The sequence below is a fragment of the Panthera uncia genome, chromosome F1 (assembly GCF_023721935.1).
Source record: "Panthera uncia isolate 11264 chromosome F1, Puncia_PCG_1.0, whole genome shotgun sequence".
Lineage (NCBI taxonomy): Eukaryota > Metazoa > Chordata > Mammalia > Carnivora > Felidae > Panthera > Panthera uncia.
In genome coordinates, this window is record NC_064813.1 from 52066444 (window position 1) to 52090275 (window position 23832).

The 23832-nt window shown below is 38.3% G+C and overlaps 1 protein-coding gene across 1 annotated transcript in view; it reads right to left on the reverse strand.

The window, feature by feature from the left end:
- Window positions 1-23832, reverse strand: part of USH2A (usherin) — a 733950-nt gene that overhangs the window by 249634 nt on the left and 460484 nt on the right. Inside the window, exons 38-39 of the mRNA XM_049634559.1 lie at window positions 10596-10746; window positions 9864-10006 (exon numbers count right to left, since the gene is read on the reverse strand). Coding sequence (XP_049490516.1) covers window positions 9864-10006; window positions 10596-10746 — 294 coding nt within the window. The remainder of the gene's footprint in view (window positions 1-9863; window positions 10007-10595; window positions 10747-23832) is intronic.

A 23832-nucleotide genomic window follows, 5' to 3' on the forward strand; every position in this document is an offset into this window, starting at 1 on the left:
CTTTACTGCTCTCTAGGTACAAGCAAGAACATGGTGCAATAACACAAATCTGGCTCAATCACTGATCAGTAACAGCTGTAATTCCAGAACATTTAGCATTCTTATAAACCACGGCCTGAAATCTATAAATTGCTACAACAGATCAAGAAAATACTATATCCCCCTTTTCTGCCCACAGCAATTTTGACATTTATGAGATTTTTCTGTGAACATTAGATTTTATTGAAAATCTTTAGAGAAGATATACTTGGATTTAGTAATTGTTTAAAACAGCGTTGATTATGTGAGTGTGTGGACGTGATTCAGTGTTACACCCAAGGTTTAAATGTGAAATGCAACCATTTCTTACAGTCAGCGACTACAGTAATAGCTGGTCATGTGAGCGTCCATAGGAACGCACTTTCGCACAACACGATCCACGTAGTTGTCACCAACCGGACTGATGCTAGGGTCATAATTACTTTTTTGAGAGGAAAGACGTTGTACCATGTGCTAACCCTGAAGTCAAGCCGTTTCTGACCATTTGGTAATGCACCCGATTTGAGGAGAAAAATCCTGAAAGTACAGTGATTTTGATATGGATCGCATTTTCCGTGTTAGTCTGTTGTCAACTTTCTCTTTAAAGCTTTCTTAAAACCACTGTGACCTTTCTTACTTTTGATCTCTGATACACAGTAGCAGCCCCAATTACTATATGAAAACAGGGATACGGATCCTTTTTTTATTCATGCTGGCCATCCAGATTTAGCTAAGAAGAAACAAGCGTGAGTCTCACAAGATAGATGCCAATGTCGTTTTGGAACACCAGATCCTCTGAGATCAGGGTCCATAAAATCAGTGGCAGAGATTGAAGCCTTTATTGTCTTACCCTATGTCACCACCACCCTCTAAAAAAGAATAATATACATTTAAGAATCAGAATCATTTCCATTCGAGTTTTCAGCAGGGTCTTGCTTAATTAATTGTCTCATTTGTACACTATCAAACTGTGAGCTTCTTCAGGAAAAAGGAGCAGCAATGACACAGTTTGTTCTCTGTTATGATGGGGATAAGCCTTTTATTTCTCCCGAATCGGATGATAGTTTTATAGGTGAAACATCTACGGTAATGAGATGAACTGGCACTTTAAGCCCTCACAGAGCACGAGCTTTCCTTAAAGATGATCTCTTATCTTGGGAAAGACGAGATGTTCAATTTCAATTTCATGATTTTTTTTCCCCTTAAAAGCCAGCATACATTTTATTAGCTTCCCGCTCTAGCTGAGTAGGCTCCCTGCTCTTGTTGCACGAAGGGTCCTTAAACTTGTGTGATTCAGGAGAGGAACCTGAAAGCAGCCTCATTAGCTCCTTTGGCCGGGGAAGTGTTAAAACCTGACTCCCGGCACTCTTCCAATTTAGTGCTTTCAAATGATAAGCCGAATCATCTAATTCTATATACAAATCAACTGGCATGCTACTGCATGGTGGAAAGGGTCACCACAATTATGTAAAACATGAGTAATAACTGTAATTGGGGTAGTTTGCTAATACAATAAAAAGCTCTGAACATGAGGAAAGTTATGCTCACAGCAGTAGCTATCACTTTCTAAAGTAAGAATTCATGGATGAAATGACATGAAAAAGATGGTTATAAAATTTTAATGGAATGATAAAAGGCAAAAGTCAGCCTCTCAGCTGAATTCTTAAAATCCCTATATATCACAATCAGCTCCTTAACTGTAAAATCAATGTGGAGTATAACATGTTGTCAATGTGGCTGTCACTGGAGGGGAGACTGGGAAGTATGACAGCCACACAGCTCAACTGGCCAGTGATGAAAATACAACTGTACAGCCCTCTCCGTGGGTGTAATTGTTTAGAGAACTCCCCCCACCCCCGCCGGAGGTGGGAACGGGAGCATCCTTTCTGTTCAGATCACTGATTCATGTTTCAGGCCATTTCATTACAGCATTAATAACAGAGAGTAGTTTCATTTTGGCAAATGAAATTATCTTTTATGGGAAACTATTTTGCTCATCAGCTTCAAAAGTTCAGACGCAGCCTAAAATAGAGCCATAAAATTGTTAACAGAGGGGTCTGCTTATTTATTTTCATAGTCAGGTGTGCGAACTGGGAAGGGTGTGGGCGCACATGCACGCGCATGTGGATGTGTGTGTGCGTAGGAATAAATGGTCTGAATGACTCACGCTTTCGGTGTGTATATAACTTCCAGTGGTTTCCATGGGCCTCCTACGCTCGTTCGCTATTAGCGTTACCCACGGAGCGCTCGGTTTTCCTGTTCTGTTCTCATTATTGCCCTAGTGAAGCAACTTCTAGTTAAAAACTCAGTTTAAAAGCTCTTTTCAGTAATATTAACTCCACACAAGAATATCCCCCAAATTTGCCCATGAATTAACACGCAAGGTAGCAAAATATATGGATGTATGATTATATAAAGCAATACGTTGGAAGCTAATTGTTAATGTAGCCTTTTGACATTCACTCCTGATACGTTAGCAGAAGAGTGATGGATTCCAGCTTCTCTTTAATCATGAATTCTTTTATCAATTCATTATTTATACCCCAACTACTTTCCCAAGGGATTCTTGACAGCTCATCATAAGACTTAAATGTAATAGGACCAATAAAATAAAGAAATATTAATCTTGTAATGATAAAGGGCACGAGAGTTGTATCCCAAAACAAATATTAAAAACGGGTTACTCTTATTTTGCACAAAAATGAACATGCAGCTTCTTGACAACTGATAAAATAGGAAGTGGGCAGTGAAGCATAGGAATTGTTTAAGAAAGCTTGGTGAAATTGAAAGAATACCATTTGATAGTCTGTAAGGAGGAGAACCAGTACTGGGAAACTCTTTTTCTCCATCTCTCCCATGAGAGAGTGGAGGGAGTGTAGCTTAGGAAGAATGTTTTGATTTCTGAACTGGGGCATGTTTTGGAGTGAATGGCTTTGAATTCTTCTTTGAAAGTTTGGGACAGAAAATCAAAAGTGTCGATGTGAGAATGTATGAAAGCAGAAAAAAAAGTCCTAAAAGAATTGGAGGTTCCAGATTTGGAAGAACAGTATGCCTTACGTACCCAAAAGAGAGCCAAGAGCTCAGGGAGGAAATTGAGGCTGGGTGGATAGATTTTTCATTAATCAGTCCATCCTTTCAAAGGAGTTTCTATTGGTTGCTTTAACTTGGGTTCTTAGGATATTAAAATAAGAATGTAAACATAATAATTAATATTTGCTTTTATTAATTCTGGAAATACAAGAATGTAGGGGGATGGAATCCATGCAACGGAAAACAAAGTATGTAGTGACATGGATACAGAACCATTTTGCTCTCCTAATCAGCAGATTAAATAATTTACTTTCTGGGGCACCTGGCTGGCTCAGCTGGTTAAGTGTCTGACCCTTGGTTTCGGCTCAGGTCATGATCTCACAGCTCCTGGGCTCAAGCCCCGCATTGAACTCTGTGCTGACAGGGCTGAGCCTGCATGAAATTCTCTGTCTCCCTCCCTCTCTGCCCCTCCCCAACTTGTGTTCGCTCTCTCGCTCTCTCTCTCTCTCTCTCTCTCTCTCAAAATAAATAAATACTAAAAAAATTATCTTACATCATGGATCTTCTCGATAAAATAGATACCTGTAATCGCTGGTGGAAAGGATAAATGTGTCAGTTAATATTTAAAGCAATTATGAAGCCTAGTTAGAATGGAGAAAGCAAAATAATTGTGCAACACTACTGAAACCCATAGTTCGTATTTCTTCGTTAAAATAAAATCTACTGATGTGAATATGCTCCACCCTAACTTTCAAATGCTATTTTCTCTCATATAGAAGGTTTTTAAGGTATAGATTGAGACTTTAAGTTCCAAAACACACTAATAAAAAGATGTTCGCCGTGTCAGATAGATTTTAAAATTTAAATACTCCTAAGAGAACAAACACATTTACTCAATGATCTAGAAAATCCTGCTCTAGAATTATCTTCATTAATGAATCCAAATTTATGCCACAGTTTTACTTCTCCCTGTCACAAGACTCAGAGAGCTCACTCTCATTACAGGTTTCTAGAATAAGAAAAAGTGTTTTTCTTCTGGAACTCTCTCCCTGTATATCCCTCCCCGCCTCATTTTGAAATAGACGTGATTTGGGGCTAGGAGACGCCTCTCGAATTAGAACATTCATTATCCTAGTGAAGACAGTCAGTGTTGAATCAAAGGGACAGCCAGCAGGCTGCCTCCGACCAAGGGAAAGAATGAAGATTGCTTTTGGGATTTCCTTCTCTTCCACCTGCCTCTCATCCTCACCCACCTCTCATCCTCATACATACCCCTATCATCTCCCACTGAGGCTGAAACACTGGCAGCACACTATGCAAGCCATCCCCCCAGTCTCACGTGTCAGTGGACACCTCCAACGGCAATTACGGCTTCTGCCTTCTTCTGGGCCAATTGTGAGGAAATAAATTTGAAATTTAATATTTAAGTGAATTCCAAATATAAATCAGTGCCTATTCCTTCTCCTGATTCTCTCCTCAGGGAAGGCTTTCCTGACACCCCACGTTGAGGGCAACGCTCTGCCTCTGGGCTTGCTTGCATAGAAGCCTCAGTTCTGTAGACTCTAACGATGGCTCTACTCTGTGTCCCCCTTGTCAGATAATGGATGCCTCAAGGAAAGAACAGCGTCTTAATCATCCTTGTAACTTTGATGTCTCTCTCGGTCCCTGGGACAGGGCAGGTACCCAGATAAAATTGGCTTGGTTGAATTTTCACGGATTTGCTTCCATAAAAGTCTCTTTAATTAGTACTTCCTGGCAATTTGGGGGCACCTGCTGTATATCAGATCCTCTACCAGGCCTGGGGTATACAGTCTTCCCCCTTTATCTGTGGGGGATACATTGCAGCACCCCCAATGGATACCTGAAACTGCAGATCGTTCTGAGCCCTATACATACTATGTTTTTCCTATACATACGTACCTATGATAGTTTACTTTATACATTAGGCACGGTAAGAGATTAACAGCAATAACGCATAATAAAAGAAAGCAAGATGGCAGATAAGGGGAAATTACGGTACAAAGATAAATGAGACAGAGTCTTAGGTCCTGAGAAGTTACAATTCAGAATGAGATGTTGATGGTGCACAATACAAATCAAAATTCTGCGGTAGCAATGAGGAAGGAAGACTTCACAGAGGAGGTGACATTTGAGCTGAGGCTTGATGAATGAGTAGATTTTGCCAGACAACAAACAAGGAAGAAACTTGTTCTGTTCAATACAGATTTCAAGTAACATTGCAATGTCTTTCTTACTCCAGAAAAACCCCTGTTCCTTTGTAAACTGCCGTGAGAATCTCAAAGATGAATGAGGGAGCTGGGGATCAGATACTCAAAAACGCTGACAGAAAAAATAAAGCAGAATCCAGGTACTAGGATAACGACCCTCATTGCTTCCTTCTTTGTTCAAGGTGTATTTTAAGCGTGGGAAAAATAACAAGGTCTAATATAATGAATAAAGTGTGTTCAGAGTATTTAAAAACCATAAGAGACTCTTGAATGCTGAGAACAAACTGAGGGTTGATGGGGGTGGTGGGGGGGGAGAGAGGAAAGTGGGTGATGGGCACTGAGGAGGGCACCTGTTGCGATGAACACTGGGTGTTGTAAGGAAACCAATTAGACAGTAAATTATATTTAATATTAAAAAAATAAAATCCCACTGTGTAGGTGATAAGATACATACCCCTATCTATTAGCATACTCCAGGCCAACCTCATGAACAATCTGTCTGTTAGCAAAATAATGAGCTCATGAAAAATTATGTAAGTAAATCTACAAAATAAACTGCTTGAATCCCACAAACTTTATTTAATAATGTCTCTTAGATTAGTGGTTACAAATATAAATGTGGGTGGCTCAGTCAGTTATACGTCCAACTTCGGGTCAAGTTATGATCTCAGGGTTTGTGGGTTCAAGCCCTGCATGGGGCTTTCTGCTGTCAGCACAGAGCTCACTTTGGATCCTCTGACCCCTCTCTCTGCCTCTTCCCTGCAGATGCTCTCTCCCTCTCTCTCAAAAATAAGTCAACATTTAAAAATATATATACAGATATGGAGTTTTTAAACTTCAAATTTCATAAAACAATCAGATTTTTAAAGTCTTTTAAAAATACATGATAACGAAATGGCCTACTCTAGAACCAGTTTGGGTTTTTGTTTTGTTTTGGAAGGAGAAAAGTAATTTTTAGAAAACAATCTCATTTTTAGTAGGTTGATCTAATTGCCTGTGTATTCCATACATGTTTGTTGTTCAAATGTCTGAAATAAAGACATTCCACATTTCAATCTTGTTCCCTGAAAAACTTTGTGAGAAACAGATTTTCCAGCTTTTGATGGTCTAGGGAATCTACATTTTTAAAGAAAAGTGGGCCATCTCATATTTTACACAGGGCAGGATTTTAGTAGGCCAAAGGACAGGCCCCCATGCTGAGGTTGCAGGAACCTTGCCCTTCCAGCGGCTCCAATTCCTATATGCATATACTGCACAGAAAACCATTGTAAACACACAAGGGAAAGGGAAGAAAACAATCAGGAGCAATGGTTATTTCATGTTAAAAAATACCAAAAATTTCAGTGGCTAGGTAAGTGTCTTCATGTTAGCAATCACACGTATCCGAGTCTAACACAATCTTTTTTTTTTAAGATTTATTTATTTGTTTGTTTGTTTATATTTTTGAGAGAGAGACAGAGCGCAAGTGGGGGAGGGGCAGAGAGAGAGGGTAACACAGAATCCAAAGCAGGCTCCATGCTCTGAGCTGTCAGCACAGAGCCTGATGTGGGGCTCGAACCCATGAACTGTGAGATCACGACCTGAGTGGAAGCTGGCCACTTAAATGACTGAGTCACCCAGGCGCCCCAGGTCTAACACAATCTTCATGCATTTTTGCAAATTGCAGACATGCCATGTTCTTAGACTGCCAGCAGCATGCAACACACACACACACACACACACACACACACCCCAAAAACCATGAGTTGTTTGTATTTACCTGGTTGCAAATAGTCGAACACTACACTGACCAACTTGGCTGGAACAAACATCTTTTATTAACACACGTTTAACAGGATTTAAAATATTCATAGGAAATGTGCATTATTATTATTTGGCATCAGCACACTAGATTTTTAAAAATGCATGGAACTGGATATTGGTGGCACTCTGATAGAAATGACAAATTATTTGAAAAAAAAATCTATTAAAATTCTTCACAACCCTTTTCTCTGTCCATGAGAACTTCTCTTTGCACTCAAGCATTTGTTTCTCTGTGTGCAGTTCATTTCCTGCCTTGGTATCTCTTTCTGGTTTCAGCAGTGTCACAGGCTTGACGAAAATCACAGTCTTGCCATATCACACTAAAAACACTGCACTTGGTGACCTGTGTTGGTACCAGAAACTTTTGAGGCTTTGGTTGATGTAGAAAGGTGCATATTGATGGTATGAAATTTAAATGTGGGCATGAGGTGACTTCTCAGTTTTATTCTGTAAGACGGTATGTAGAGTTTTTATATTAGACATTGCACTTGGGCATCTGGGAGGTGCCGGTCAGGATCAAGTATGAAGCGCGATTCTCGCATGGAGCTGTCAGCATGGGTGGTTTCGTGTGCAATGCTTTGAAGCCTTGACAGAAAAACTGCTTGTGCCCAATGCCAATCACTCACTCTTTGTCAGCTCAATTGCACATCCTTTCAGAAATGGCATCCATCTCCACGGACACCCAAAATATAGAGTACACTGCCATTATGTCTCAGGGGTAAGCATGCACTGGTAACTTAACCTGGAGGGGCAAAGGGCCAGCCTTTGGCTCTTTCATAATATATATGACTTTGCAGTGTGCACATGAGGCATACGAAGAAAGAAGTCATCAGTTTCAGGGAAAGGACTTAAATAAAAATGATGGCTGGGTTTCTTGGGTTAATACCTGCTATATAATCATGTGTTACCAATTCTTAAGGCACATGAAGGGTTAATACTATTCCCTTCAAACCCAGTTCTAAAAATCACAAAGAAGGCAATGTCTTCAGTGCATGAAAATTCTAACCACATAGAGTCCGTAGACTTGTTTTATGGTCACTTAAGGCAGGAGTAAGTTTGTTCAACAAAGAATGCTATGCTAGTTGGTACTTTGCAATGTTTTGTACTTTATTTATGTGATAACTTCTTGCCTGTAGATAGAAGATCATGGCTTCTATTCAATGAGAATCACCCCTGAGGAAACCCAAGTGTTGCTCATTCTCTGTGGCCATGGAAATTGTGGGTGCCAAAAAGGGGACTGTTTCTCTTCTCTTCCAATGTGGCATTCTATGGAGTCATCCTCTCTGCAGTGGGCTGAATCATTAAATACTTTCAGTTAACCTTTATTGAGTACCATCAAGTATGCTATATCTAAGAAGGAGGATTGGAAGCCTATTTTCAGTTGTTTTTAAAATAATGTTTCTTTAAAAATCTATTTTGAGTGTGAGCTCTCTAGTTCATAAATCTGCATACAGTCTGGTGACTAGGCTGCCAGGTTCCCTAGAGTGTGTGTGATGCTTCCCCTAAAAGGGGTGTAGGTGCATTGAGTGGTGCCTTAATGCTTTCTGGGTCTTGGGTGTCGTTTATTGCACTGTGCTGATAATTTACTAAATGGTACTCGAGAGACCAAAAGGACTGGATGTGCCCTTGTAAAGTACCTAACCTGCTCCTAGGGAGTGATTACAAATTGGGAGAAATGGATGAAGTATTATATATTATTGTTCTTCATGGCCTTTTCAAAAAACATAAAGTAAGCTTTAAGGAAGGTAAATAGTTCTGATTCTATCTCATTTGATGTCTTATCCTTACTAAAATAATATAATTAAGGGTATTGTAGCAATAAAAGAATCTACTTAATATACAATTGAGATTCTTTCAAATACCATATCTTTTGATTAATATCTAGCCTTTTGAAAGTCACTTGGGTCCTCATTGGATATAGAGCCAGAATGGCAATTGGCCAACAGAGCAACATCTTCTAAGAAGCCTCTGATTAAAAGACTTGACAAGATTAACCCTAAAAACCTCAATGTTCAAAAATACAGTGTCCTCATTCACTCCATATAGCTTGATTTAATTTCAAACTTTTCTAAAAAAAATTATACTTCCATATACATATATATATATATATATATATATATGCCCCTATAGAGGTCATTTATATAAAACTAAGCATTATAGCCAAATATTTATTTTCTATATATAACCTAGTAAAAACCTATATATGAAAACATAACTCTTTCGTGACAGACTCGAAAGCCTCTTAATTGATTATATAAGGCAATCCCAATCTAGTCTTTGTAATAGTGCAGAACCATTGTTATCAGATTATATTTCTCTATTCTGAAGTCTGTCTTTCAGGTGTGACTAAAAGTATAATGGGATCTGTTTCCAGGAAAAGGTATAACGACACTTTAAGCATCTTCATGAAGCAAGACCCCTATTTCATGTTCTTCTGCCTGTCAGGATTCCTCCAGAGCAGAGTACATTGAGTGGAAGATGATAACTTTCCTCTTGTAGGACACCTAGATGTACCCTGAAGGATAGAATGGGGCCATGCCATAAGTTATTGCGAATTCCTTCTTCCTGTAGTAGTTTTTCTTCTGAAGGCCTCACCCTCAAAATCCCCCAAGCCCCCATTTTTCTTCTTTCTGGAAGTCTGACTATCCTTGGCCTAGAAAAGATTATTGTCACTAAATGTCAAGAAAACAGGGGAGGCTTACTTCTCTGTTTTGGAAAAACTGAAGACATTTAATAGTCCCTAATGTAGACGACATTTGGCTGTGTATTGTTCAGACCACTTACTGTCCTCTGTGGTCACGAACAGAATCCAGGAACTATGCGCACTGCCAAATCCATTGGAGGCAACCAAGCGAAACTCATATTCTGTGTACGGTTGGAGATCTCTCACTTCATAGCTTAACGATGCAGAAGGATTGGAAAATAACCTACATAGGAAAGAAATGCTAATTAGGAAGCTTTAGACATTCAAAGAAATAAAAACAAGTAAAATCTTACTGCAAGGAATTTTCAGAGAATGTCAAATTCCAGGCAAGTACTGCAATTTTCTGTTGTCACAGGAGATCTCTCTTAAAATAAGGAGCCACTTGGCTGAGGGCTTGTAATATTGCATTTATATGAGATGTAAATTCTAGTAGTATTGAGAAAATTCTAGTCTACTATTGAGGCTGATTGCCACGTGGAATTTGTAGACTATTATAATTTTGTATCTACAGTTCAGATAGCATTTCTTTTTTTAGTTCAGGTGTATGTCTGCTTTATGCAATACCTATGCCCATGAAAAGTTAAAGGTGAAGAAATCCTATATTAATGCTATATAAATGGAAAATAGATAATTTTGCTGAGCAAATAATTATGTCCTAAGGAATTGCTTGTCTTTTATTTGAACTTTTAAAAGGTGGCCTTTATTTGTTGCGAATGAGAACTGACCTATTCACAAATTAAGGTAAAGTAAGTTATGTCCATAACATATAATCCAGGTGACAGTTAGGAGGATAGACAAAGTAACAGGCTCACTCTAGATATCCATGGGTGGAGTGGCCGGGCCTCATCTGGAGTTGGTATCTGGGAGAGCCGGGAGCGTTGTTACGAGCTGGTGTAGACCAGACAACCTGAAGACTGGTTGGAGTGGCAGATGAAAGCCTCGGAGGCAACACGCCATCTGGAGCTGTCGAAAAACACAGATGAATTAGAGCAGAGAAAACTGTGGAGAACATATGTTGGATGGAATCGAAATGCTCCATATACTGGAAAAACTGTTCCTCAGGATCAACAACAATGTTAAACATGGTCCATTTAATTTAACATTTTCATTCCTGAACTACTGTACTTCCTTATTGTTCATTTCAACACAATTACGTTAGTATTTCAACCTGAAAAGCCAGCCCCCAAACAGCAAGACAAATGAACATGCAGCACATCCCCACCTGTACTTCTGTTTATCTAATTGAAAACATGTAGGGAACTTAGTGAACCAAATATTAAAGTAACTTTTTAAATTAACTCTTTCCTCAGCAATCAAGCAATCAAACAGTGAAGGAGTCCAGATCTTTTCTTTCTCTCATCGATTATCACCCATTGCCACTTAATCCCGCGTCTACTCATGATCACAACTGGCTTTCTTTTCTTTTTTTTTTTTTTTTTGGTGTTTTGAGGATGGTTTATTAAAATTGTATTTTCTACAATATTAAGTACACACGGTTGGCTGAAAATAGCACATTGCAGGTGTAATTCTCACTTAACGAAAACATAAAAACTGAAGTTCCTTCCCCATGTGCTTTATACAGTCAGTTTCCCGTATTCAAATACATGGTGAGTTGAAGCATACATGTTGCTTTTCCTAGTCTGGTTGAATCTCTGGCAAATTTTTCCTGAATTCAGCCTGTCTGCTTGATATAATCTATCAGGGAACTCTATTTGAATAGTTCTACGAGGTCTAACAGGAATGAAGGAAACTAAAGTCCATTCGACTTAAAAAAAATGACAAGATGAGTCTGATTACTAAATTAATTTTTCCAACAGGTATAACTTGAATGAAACTATCATATAAAAATTTGTTCCAAAGCTAGTCAGAAGCAAAGCTCTGTGACTTCAGGAGAATCAAGAATCACCTAATGGCTCTCAGCGTATGTTTCTTACCTTTGGGATGGGGATAGTTTTCCTTTGCAGGATTGTTCGGAAAATCAGAAGTGATGTAAATAAAGCACCTTGTTTTGGGTCCTGGTAATGATGAGTTAGTTGTTGTTTTTGTGGTGATGATGATGATGATGATGACGACATCGGACTGATCTGAACTTTCTTTAGCATAATTTAAGTGCTAAGATACTGTAAGTTTTCAGGAACATCCTAATTTTAATATAAGCTTCTTTTTAAAAAAGTTTATTTATTTCTTTTTGAGGGAGAGAGAGAGAGAGAGCACAGGCACAAACAGCAGAAGGGCAGAGAGAAGGAGAGACAGAATGCCAAGTAGGTTCTGCACCATCGGCACAGAGCCTGATGCGGGGCTCGAACCCATGAACTGTGAGATTATGACCTGAGCTGAGATCAAGAGTCGAATGTTTGAACAACTGAACCTTCCAAGTGCCCTGTAATGTAAGTTTCTAATTGCCAAGGATTACTAGAAGCCATTGGTGAGGAAGGAGAAGGGATTACAATAATTAAAAGTTCATTTTCAACTTCTTTTTATACACAACCTTACGTAGTGTGTGATTTTATATACTTTCCCCCTCAGGAGAACCTGCCTGTGAACTAGGAAGCTAATGAATGGCCAGTGATGGGAAAAGACGAATTACATGATGTGATTCATCAATCTGTTGTAAGGGTCGAGTTCATCGATAATCCACTAATTTATTCAATAAGCATTTATTGAGCCTCTACTCTGTGCAAAGTATTCTTTGTGTGGAGGGGGAATAACACCGAGTAAAACAGATATGGCCCTTGACCCTATGGAACTTACATGTAAACAGAGGGAACAAGCATTAAGCAAATGGGTACCTAAGATCATACCGGGTAGATAAGCTCAAGAGAAAAATAAAGCAGGGTAAGGGAAGAGAAAATGAAAGGGAGTGTGCCATTTTATTGTTAAGTAACAATTCAGATTGGATAGGAAAGCCATAGGAAGAACATGTCATTAGGTGACATTTGAGCAGAGACCTCAGTGACCATGAAAATGTCTGGAGGAAGGGCAACCCAGCCACAGAGGGCAGTAAGCACAAGGGCAGTGAGAGGGGGAAGTACTAGTTGTGTTTAAGGCACAGTGGAGACACCAAAGTGGCTGGAAATAGGCCAAGGAGAGGGAAAGGAAAAGAGGTTGGAGGGACAGGCAGGGTCTAGATCCCTCCAGATGCCTTCTAGTTCTACGCTTTGAAAATCATACTAAAGACTTTGGGTTTCATTTGAAATGGATTTGTAGGCCATTGCAGGGTTTTAATACAGGACACGCCATAATTTGGAACCTATAAAGACTACTCTATGCTAATGGGGGGGTGAGGGTAGACAAGGGAATCACCTATTATAGCAATCCAGGTAAAAGATGACAATAGCATGGATTCCAGTGACAGCAGCAGAGGTGGTGATATATTCTGCTGAGTATGGATGGTATTTTGCTAAGAGAAAATAAGGGAGTGAAAGATGATGTCAGTGTGTTTAGCCTAACTGTCCAGGTGAATGGTGGTGCCATTACTGATCTGAGGAACGCTGAGGGGAGAAATCAGTTATGGGGCGGGGGGGGGGGTGGGGGGGGGGGGGGTATCAGTTCTGTTTCATCCATGTTACATGGGAAAGGCATAAATTCATCTCTAGTGGGGACACCAAGGAAGAAATGGGAGGTATGAGTTTGGATAAGAGTTGTGGATGAAGGCGTGTGGTATGTAACAGCTGAGATTTGATGAAATACCCTAGGAGGTGAATGTAGGTAGAGTGAGTGAAGAAGAGGTCTGTGAACTGAGCCATGAGGTCCCCCAACATTTTGAGGTCAGGAGGAAGGTTCTACCACAAAGGAGGCATAAAGGAGTGGTCAGTGAGGGAGGACAACTTAGAGAAGGTGTAGCCTGCAAGTCAAGTAAAGAAAGCATATCAAAAAGGACTGATCAACTCTGCGAAACATGCTGACAGTTTAAGGCATGAGACTGAGAATTATATTTTGCATTTGGCCAAACACTGGAGGTGTTTGGTGACCTTGCCAAGAATAGATGTGTGCAGTGATGGGTGTGGCAGCATGACTGGAGATGGTTGAGGAGACAATGAGAGGCCAGAGAAGGAGGAAATAGTGAGTACAGGCAACTCTTCTGAGGGATTTTGTTCTAAAGGGGAGTAGAAAATAGGGCAGCATTTAAAGAAGCTTATGTAATTAAGGAAGGTGTTCTAAAAACTGGGAGATGCTAAAGCGTATACACACTTACTAGAAAAATCCAGAAGATATTTGGGGAAATGATGTAGCAGAAGGAAGAGTAATGGCCAGAGCAAATTCCTTGTGTTGGGAGAGACAGAGAGATAAGCCAGGGCACAAGGGCTGTTGAATAGAGCAGGAATGGTACACCCATTGTGCAGAAGCGAATGCAGGGACAGGCAATTCAGAGAGAGAGGTAGATTTATTGATGGAAAAACACCAAGGATCTCTTCTGATGGACTCCATTTTCTCAGTGAGCAAAATAAAAGCAAAGGCATCAACTCAGTGCTAATGTGTGAGAGGGAATCACATGCTTTAAGAGAGATGAAACGAGAGGCACCTGGGTGGCTCAGTCAGTTGAGCACCTGACTCTTGGTGTTGGCTCTCCGGTCATGATTTCATGGTTTCATGGGATCATGCCCCACATAGGGCTCTGCACTGACGGTGCAGAGCCTACTTAGAATTCTCTCTCTCCCTTTTTCTTTGTCCCTCACCTGCTTGCTCTCTCTCTCTCTCTCTCTCTCTCTCAAAAAATAAACAAACAGTAAAACAAAAACAAAACAGAGAAATGAAATGGTATGAAATTGCTCCCTCAGTTAGTAGCCTAGGAAATGCAGAACTGTTGTCCAGGGCCTCATATCCCATTATCCACTGCTAATAAAGACTTACTACCTGATAATTTATCAGTGAGCACAAATAGGTTTAACACTGATTATCTCTTATTTGCTATATGTTTTTTTAACTGATTCATAATAAACGAACATACATTGAGAGAGCATGGGCGATAAGTAAAGTACAAAATTGTGTACAATGTAGCACAGTCATGTCCCTAATTTGACTGTTTTCTTATCTAATTTTTCTGTGTCAAGGAGTGTAATATCATCAACAACCCAAATTCGGAAAAAAAAAAAAAAACAGTTTGGATAAGTCATGGACATGAAAAAATTAGAGCTTTAAATATATACACAAAAATCCATTCCTGTGTTAAAAACTGCATTACCATGCTGTTAAGAAGGGAGAATTGCCCCAAACTTAGGCTCCCTAATAGTAATATAGTATCCTGGGTTCTTTTCTGAGTGTTAACATCAAAAAAAGCACCCCATTAAATTGGTCATACTCTGCTTGTATAAAATTGCAAAATATTTCCAAACAGAGTGATCATCTTATATTATTTACATACAACTATTCATTTTGTCTGCTTCTGGAAACACTGACTTCTGGAAACCTTTCCTTCCCCTTTGGTTAACCCCTTTTATCCTAGACCTATTCCGTAGAGGCTCCTTAGCACCAAAGCAATAACTGGCAACTATAGCCATAATTCCACCTCTGGTTCCTTAACACAAGAGCCGTGTATCTATCAGCTTGATATATTGTCTCCAAGATGCTATGTTGCTCGAAAAGCTTCTCTCGAGTTTAATATGACCCTCACGGGGCAAGCACTCCACAGACAACCTCCTGAATCAACACGTCTTGTCCAGTAAATACTAATTCTACACGGCAAGTGGGTAAAACAGCTACCCCAATCTATAAATCCAAAGGAAGGGAGTTTTTAAATAAAATTTCAAATTTAACCTTTTTTGGAAGGCAAAATGAATACAACACATTAAGCCATAAATTAAATCACGGGTTGGATGAGTCTAGATGCTATAATCTTTTAAATGTATGATTTTATTAAACTTTTAAATGATGTGCACTTGTGGATTCTTCTCTGTCTAAAAAAAAACCCCAAAACAAACAGCATTCCCTAAACTTTTGCTCCTTACAAATTTATAGATCTCTGAGGGGAGCTCTAAAAAGCAAAAACAGAAGCTTTTTTCTTTTTTCCATGTGACTGGTGACTACCAAGTTTGCAGTGGTCAGAAGAGGAAACTTTTGGGGAGAAAATGAATTCAATATACTTCTCATATGCACCTATTTCTCAGGACAGTTACTAACTTGTTACAGTGTGTTTTTGTGTGTATGTGTGTGCATTTAAAATACTGGAATAAAATACTGCATTAAAATATAGAAGAAATCTATGTTTTGTATTAAACTCAAATCTATAATAAAATATATCAGGGGCACCTGGGAGGCTCAGGTGGTTGTGTCCAACGCTTGGTTTCGGGTCAGGTCATAATCTCACGGCTTGTGAGATCGAACCCCACGCTGGGCTCTGCGCTGACAGTGTGAGGTCTGCTTAAGATTGTCTCTCTCCCTCTCTCTCTGCCCCTCCCCTGATTGCTGCCTCTCTCTCTCTCTCTCTCTCTCTCTCTCTCTCTCTGTCAAAATAAATAAACATTAAAAAATATACATCAAATGCCACTCTGCACAAGATTCTTTGCTGGGGGAGGGGAAAGGGCAGGTAGAGAGAAACAGGGGTTTAGACCATCTACTTTATATTTAGTAGAGAGATAAGACATGACTTAAATACTATAACACAGAATGTGTAAATAGCATAGAAGACATATTAGTGCTTCCAGAGTTTCAGAAGTCGGAAACTCACATCCAAATGTGTACAGGTCCTTGCCTTTCAAAGGAACAGGCCTTGAAAGGGCATTGCCACGGGAGCACTGTCAGATTGTTCAAATCGGGTAATTGTGTTCTCAGCCTGATTCCAGGGCCTAGAACTTCATCAACTCTGCCCATGCTTATTCCGAGCCTACATGATGCTTCTTCCTGGCTTCACTTGGAATCTGGCTCCAGCCTTGCCCATACTACCCCCTTCTCCCCCCACTCCCCCCACTTTCGAGGTTAGATTGTTGACATCCCCATTCAGGTTCCCCTGTTTACATAACAGGAGAGAAACCACGTCCTTTTTATCTACATGCATCCTGGCTGCACGATCGAACGGCCTGGCATGTATTCAAAATCCTTGCATTACACACTTCCTCCCATTTTCTGAAATAGCTATACATGAGCAAGGACTTAAATTCTAGTTTCCAGAATGGAAAATTAAAGTTCAGACACATACATTGAGTCGTTGAGTCATGAACAAATTGAAAACAGAAGGCAAGACTCAATTTCCAGTCAGTAAACCATATGTCATTAAAAAAAGATATTAATTATGAGGAATATGCAGATGTGCTAACAAATGGACAGTCAACCTTGAGCACAAGGATGTACAAATAGAGCAGCATTAAATAGTGGCAAGTAGATTAAAATAGATTTCATGTTTGCAAAACAGTTTCTCATAAAATCTGACTTTCTGAACACATACTTTGTGCCAGGTTGTTTTTTTTTAAACATAATTATTTCTAATCCTAAGAATTACACTACAGAATTGTGGTGTTATCTCTTTGTAGTATATAAAGAGTCTGAAGCTCAGAGAGGTTGCATCTTTTATCTCAAACCCCACAAAAAAAAGTCGTTACTGGCAGGATAAGGACTTGGTGCTCTGAATTCTATACCGCAAAACAGCACATTACAGTATGTGACTGATCCTAGATGATAAATATTAAATTTTTTAAGTGAGCACAAAAGTAAACCATTTATAATAGTAAGTACATTCGTTTTCGTAAAGATTGGGTTTATTTTTTTCTCTAAGTCATATCCTTAAACAGTTCTTTCCTGGTCTTATTCATCCCCCACAAGGAACCTGATACAAAACTACTTATGTGAATTCACTAGTTCTCTGAAATTAGCCAAAGCCCACAGAAATTCAGTGAAATACAAAATGGAGTCTTCATGTTAGTAAGAAAAATATATTAGAAAAATTAAGTGTTATCGATAGGTATGCCATGGAATTTACTTTTGACTGTAGAATGCTAAAAATACAACAAGAGCGTTTTAACTGTGGAGTGCAGGTAGCTTAAAGGCCACCAGCAAATACAGGATTCTTGCCTAAAACATCCCAGACAGGTGACATTCAGGCCTCTGTGTGTTCATTTCCAGTGACAGGAAAATAGCTGTTTTGCACGTTGCCTCATGACATTATTGGACATTTCTTATTGTTGGTGTGCTCCTTCTGATTCAGAACTAAAAAAATTATATCACTTCTACAACACTTAGGGTGAATATAATCTTTTGTCCACATCAGGACCTCTGAGAGTGAAACAGCATACTGTAAATAATTAACAGGGCTTAATTAAGCTGTGGCAGTTATAAATTGCAACTAGCATGGGCAATGGGTGCTGGTCATGCTAACACTGTACTCTTTAGGACCCTGTCTTAGTCATACTAACCCCTGAGAACAAGCCTCTACCACCATCATGGGACAGAACTTCAGGCATGATTAAGTGGTTGTCTTCTCCTCCGATGAAGTTCCCCATTTCAGGCTACACATTGCTGCTTCCTCCAACCAGTTTCCAGGATTCCTCAACCATTATCTAGCCATGGTACCTGACTTGGAAGTGTTCTAATTTGATAACATATCTTCAAAAATATGAAGCCTTATACCTAAACTAAACACTCTGTGCATTCTGACCAGAGTATATCACAGGGAAGCTCCCAACTTTCCTTTCCTCAAGGGATGTTGCTAAAAACTCACTAAGAATCTTAATTCTGGTCTGCTTAATATTGGAGTTCATCAATGTTATTCAGATTGGCTGTATAGTTGATTCAAAATGATCTTATGGATAGGTAAAAATGCAAGATCAATCATTTTCCAACAAGTACGCAGATTCTGAGAGGAATGTTATTAAAGAAACAAAGTATTTAAGGGGATACTGTAGTGTCCAGCAGAGTGCTTCCTTTACAGAAGATGTCCTACAAAAATGTATGGATGGATGAATGAATGGGTGGATAGATGGGCTTGTTGGTAGAGCGTGAGATGTGCAGAAAAATATCTTTCCCCTCTGACTCAATAATTCTTAGGTTCCACCCCACATTTTCCATTTACAAATAAAACCTCAATTACCTGAAAATGAATAATTTTTTAGCATAAAAGACTAATTGTTTGGAGAGTACTAACACAGCAGCGATATCAAGTTAGATCTGAAATACTACTTTATAGTACATTCACTTTATCATTTATTTGTCTCAATGCCCCATATTGCAGATGTGCAAACTGAGGTTAGAAAGGTCAAACAACCAATCTGAACTATATGACTAACAAAATGGCAACGTACAGCCTCACATGTCTGTTGTTTCCAAGACTGTAATTCATCTCTCAACACCAACTTGAATCTTAAATTTAAGTCTAACCGTGGCTTTTCCCCATAACACCAAAGTAATGGTAATATAAATTACTTAAAAGCAGAGATCTTATTTTTTGTGTCTTATGTAACCTAGGGCACTGACAAAATTTTGAGAATTTAGTATTGCTTATCAAAGAAATGTTAAACAAATGTTAACAATCAGTTTCTATAGAGTTAACACGACCCCTTTTTTAAAGTATGTATTTATGTATTACATGTTTATGATAGAAAATTTGAAAATTACCAACCAAAGAAAGCAGGCATACATAATTACATGACCTGGAGATATCCATTCTTACACTATTCTAGATTATCTCACCTGTCTTCTATACAGGTGTATCCATACATAATATTTTTAAATGATTAAGCTCAATATGTTAAATAAATTATTTTGTAAACTTTGTTTGCTTTACAATATTAGGTGAAAACTCTATGCTATTGACTCATGTTTTGGTAACATGACTTTACAAAACAATTGCAGGTGATATTTTTATAGATATGGAATGTTAACAAAGCTGATATTGATGGATCAAAAACTTGATTGATTTGAAATACCTATATATATTGATTGTATCATATATATACATTAACATACAGTGTTATATTAGTCTCAGGTATACAATACAATGATTTAATAATTCTGTATATTACTCAGTTTTCACCATGATAAGTATACTCATCATCTGTCAGCAAGCAACATTATCACGATATTATCGGCTATATTCCCTATGTCGTACTTTTTATCTCTATGAATTACTCATTTTGTAACTGGAAGTTTGTACCTCTTAATTCCCTTTATCTGTTTCACCTATCCCCTGACCCACCTCCCCTCTGGCAACCACCAGTTCTGTTTGTTTGTTTCTTAAATTCCACTTAAGGGTGAAACCACATGCTTATTTCACTTAGCATTATACTCCCTAGGTTCATCCATGTTGTTGCAAATGGCAAAGTCTTATTCTTTTTCATGGCTGAGTAATACTCCATTCATCTTCTTTATTCACTAATCTATAGATGGACTCTTGGGTTGTTTCCATATCTTTGCTATTGTAAATAATCCTACAATGAACCTAGGGTGCATACAGCTTTTTGAATTAGCGTTTTCATTTTCTGTGCGTAAATAGCCAGTAGTGGAAATGCTAGGTCATATGGTATTTCCATTTTTAATGTTTTTCTCTATTCTGTTTTCTACAGTGGCTGCACCAATATGCATTCCCACCAACAGGAGAAGGCAGTTGGCTATACTCATGGGAGTATTGGGGGCTAGATAATTAAAGCCAAAACATGGACTATAATTAAAATATTAAAAATAGGTTTACTGGCTATGTAATATTTCTTAGTTTCTAAAATGTTTGTTAACGCATTTTGGTCAACTAAAACTTTTTAAAATCTTTGATAAGCTTTTTATCACATCAGATAGTCCTGAATATTTTGGGCAACTGCCACTCTCTTATTTGAGTCTGGTTAGCTCTTTAAACATTTTTAACTTAAATGGCTTATTACCAACTTCTTGAAATGTTTTTATTTAGAGTTTATTTTAGCTAAATCATAGAACAAATGTCTGTGCACTGGTAAAGAGCCATCAGACCTGAGTTCAAATACTGATTCAGCTATTTAGTTGTTGAACAAATACCTTAACCTCTCTGTGCCTCAGTTTTCTCATCAATACAATAAGGATAAAAACTTCATGGAGTTGAATTGCAAGGATTAATAAAACAATGTCTTATTTACATAATAAAACAAGGTAGACACTGTAAATACTATATGTTTGCTATTGTTATGATCCTGAACTTGTCTGTTATTCACACCATCATGAACACCTTCATAGATTATTCCATAGAACACAGTTTAGGCAAGTGCCACTGAGTTTATTAGTCTCACTCACTTTATTACTATTTAGTGGCTAAAACAGTCTAACCAATCACTTTATAGCCCACACCACAGCAAAGATTGTATACGTGATAGAAATTCAGTATGTTTGGGAAATTTTTATGTTCATGGTTGATTGTAAGCTACTTGAGGACAAGGAGTGTACATTATTATTTGTTTTCTGTTTTTAATTTTCTTCCCCAGCCTTGACAACTTTGCAGTGCGCTCTCTCTCAATGATTATTTGCAACAACAATCATATTTCTGAAAGAAGTAGATCTGATCCTGCACTATTTTGTAAGCACTTTAAACATTCACAATATTTAGAAAATGCATGTTCTGATGATACCCATTAAAGAGCTTAAAGTGCCCAGCTATCTTAATTTTGATCAGCTTAGTAACTGATTTTTACTTCATCAAACAGATGAGCCATGAAACTGAAGATCTCATTACATTTTAGTCAAAAAGACTGGAAAAATATTTTTCATTCATAATTTATAATTAACATTCCCCCTTATCTTGTAATATCTAAAATATCCCCTTGATATAAGTAGTATTATTTCCCTCATTTTATAGATAAATGTACATTTAGAGATATTAAATATCTCTGGTTGGCTCAGATCCAGAGATTGTGCATTTAACCACACCCTACTTTATATAAGGAGAATTAACGTTAGGCTGGGAGTCATATGATCTGAAGGTAAAGTTTATTTTGTTTTATTTTATGGAGATAAAGTTTAATTTTGAGAAGAGGAGAACTTATTGAGATGTTTTGGTGACCCGGAAATTGTCAAAAGCTTAGAAAACTAAACTAAATACATTAGCATATGTTAAAATATTATGAAACATAATATTTTGGCTAATTAAGAAAACTCTTGAATTTTCATTTCAAAACATAATCACAATTAACATTTAAATGCACCTACATTTCTCATTTGATCTTACAAACATACCATGAATTAAATGGTGTGGGCATTGCATTACTTTTACAGTCCCTTGTGATCGCCCAAATTGCCAGGCTGGGACAATGTATTTTGATTCAAAACTCGATCTTATTTCCTGTTGACTAAGTAGCCTCCAAGCTTAAATATTGGAAGTATAGAAGGACTGAAATGTGTGATAAAGTTGTATTAATATTTTCATACTCCCTGAAAAATTCATCTACGCTTCCTCCTCTCTTCCCTTCCCATCATGGTCCTGGGGGTTGTGTACGTGGCACAGAACACACCAGCCACAGTCTCCACCTCTATGGGCATGAAAATATTGTCAAGTGTTGGAAGACTGGCACTGAAAAAATACAAAACCTGTGTGGTTAAATATGTACAAAGTGCTTAAGAGGAGAATGTCATGCCGCAAGAGATTATTAGAAAAGGCTGGCTTGACATTGGCTGAAAGATAAGCCTCTCTAAGGAAGTGGTATTGAAACTAGAAGGAATAAGATTCTGCTGAGCTAGTATGGACCAGCACCTGTAAGTTGATATAGAGGTAGAACTTATCTGTTGGAGAAACTCAGAGAAGGTTATTAAAGGTGGCATGTGCTCTATTGGAGGGTCTTGGAGGCCAGGTAAGGAGTCTGAAATTTATACTAAGAAGACAGAAAATCCTCCTCTCATTGACATTATTCAGTTTAGTTTTGTAAGGTATTTTGGGGGGGGAAGGAATGGTGGGGCTACTGTATTAACTGTTGAATTGGCTGGATTGGATTCTGAAACTGATAAATAGATTTATCATTTATTTACATGACTTATTTTGATTTTTTTTTATAAAAGTTGAGTGCAAAATATGAAAACAATCCAATACAATTTTTTATTTACCCCTGCATATCCAGGGACTAACACAGAGCCTGGCACATAGAAGAAGCCCTATTTTTAATGATCGCATCTAGTTGGAGGACTTCAAATATCATCTATGTGTATGAACTTCCAAATGTTTATCTCTAGTATTTCCAACTATTTGGTTTCCTTAGATTTATTTTGAAAAAAAATTTTTTAACGTTTTATTTATTTTTGAGACAGGGAGAGACACAGCATGAACAGGGGAGGGTCAGAGAGAGGGAGACACAGAATCTGAAACAGGCTCCAGGCTCTGAGCTGTCAGCACAGAGCCCGACGCGGGGCTCGAACTCACGGACCGCGAGATCATGACCTGAGCCGAAGTTGGCCGCTTAACCGACTGAGCCACCCAGGCGCCCCCCCTTAGATTTATTTTGTATAGACCATGCTCATGCAGGTCAATTAAGAATAAACACTCATGTCATTAGAGTCCCAAAAAGAGAGGAAAAAAAACACTCATTGATTTTATAATTATTCACCTACCTAATTCCCCAAGTAATTTTAAAACACTTAGAAAACACAAGAAAATATGGCTAAATAATGAAGAGAAAGGATCAGAAAATTATACTACAAAACCTAGGCTGAGGTTAGCTATTGTTGTCAAGCACAAGATTCATTTCTGAGATGTGTGAGAGCCAAGGTACAACCAAAAAAAGGAATATGATGAGTTATCAGTGGACAAATATTTAAGTTATTTTAAGAACTTTTCAATTTTATAAAACTATTTGACATTTATTTTTATTTTTTTAAAGTTTTTATTTACTTTTTAAAAATTTTTTTAAACATTTATTTATTTTTGAGACAGAGAGAGAGCATGAGCAGGGGAGGGTCAGAGAAGAGGGAGACACAGAATCTGAAACAGGCTCCAGAATCTGAGCTGTCAGCACAGAGCCCGACGTGGGGCTCGAACCCACGGACCGCAAGATCATGACCTGAGTGAAGTCAGACGCTTAACCGACTGAGCCACCCAGGCGCCCCATAAAGTTTTTAATGTTTATTTATTTTTGAAAGACAGAGAGAGACAGAGCACAAGCAGCAGAGGAGCAGAGAGAGAGA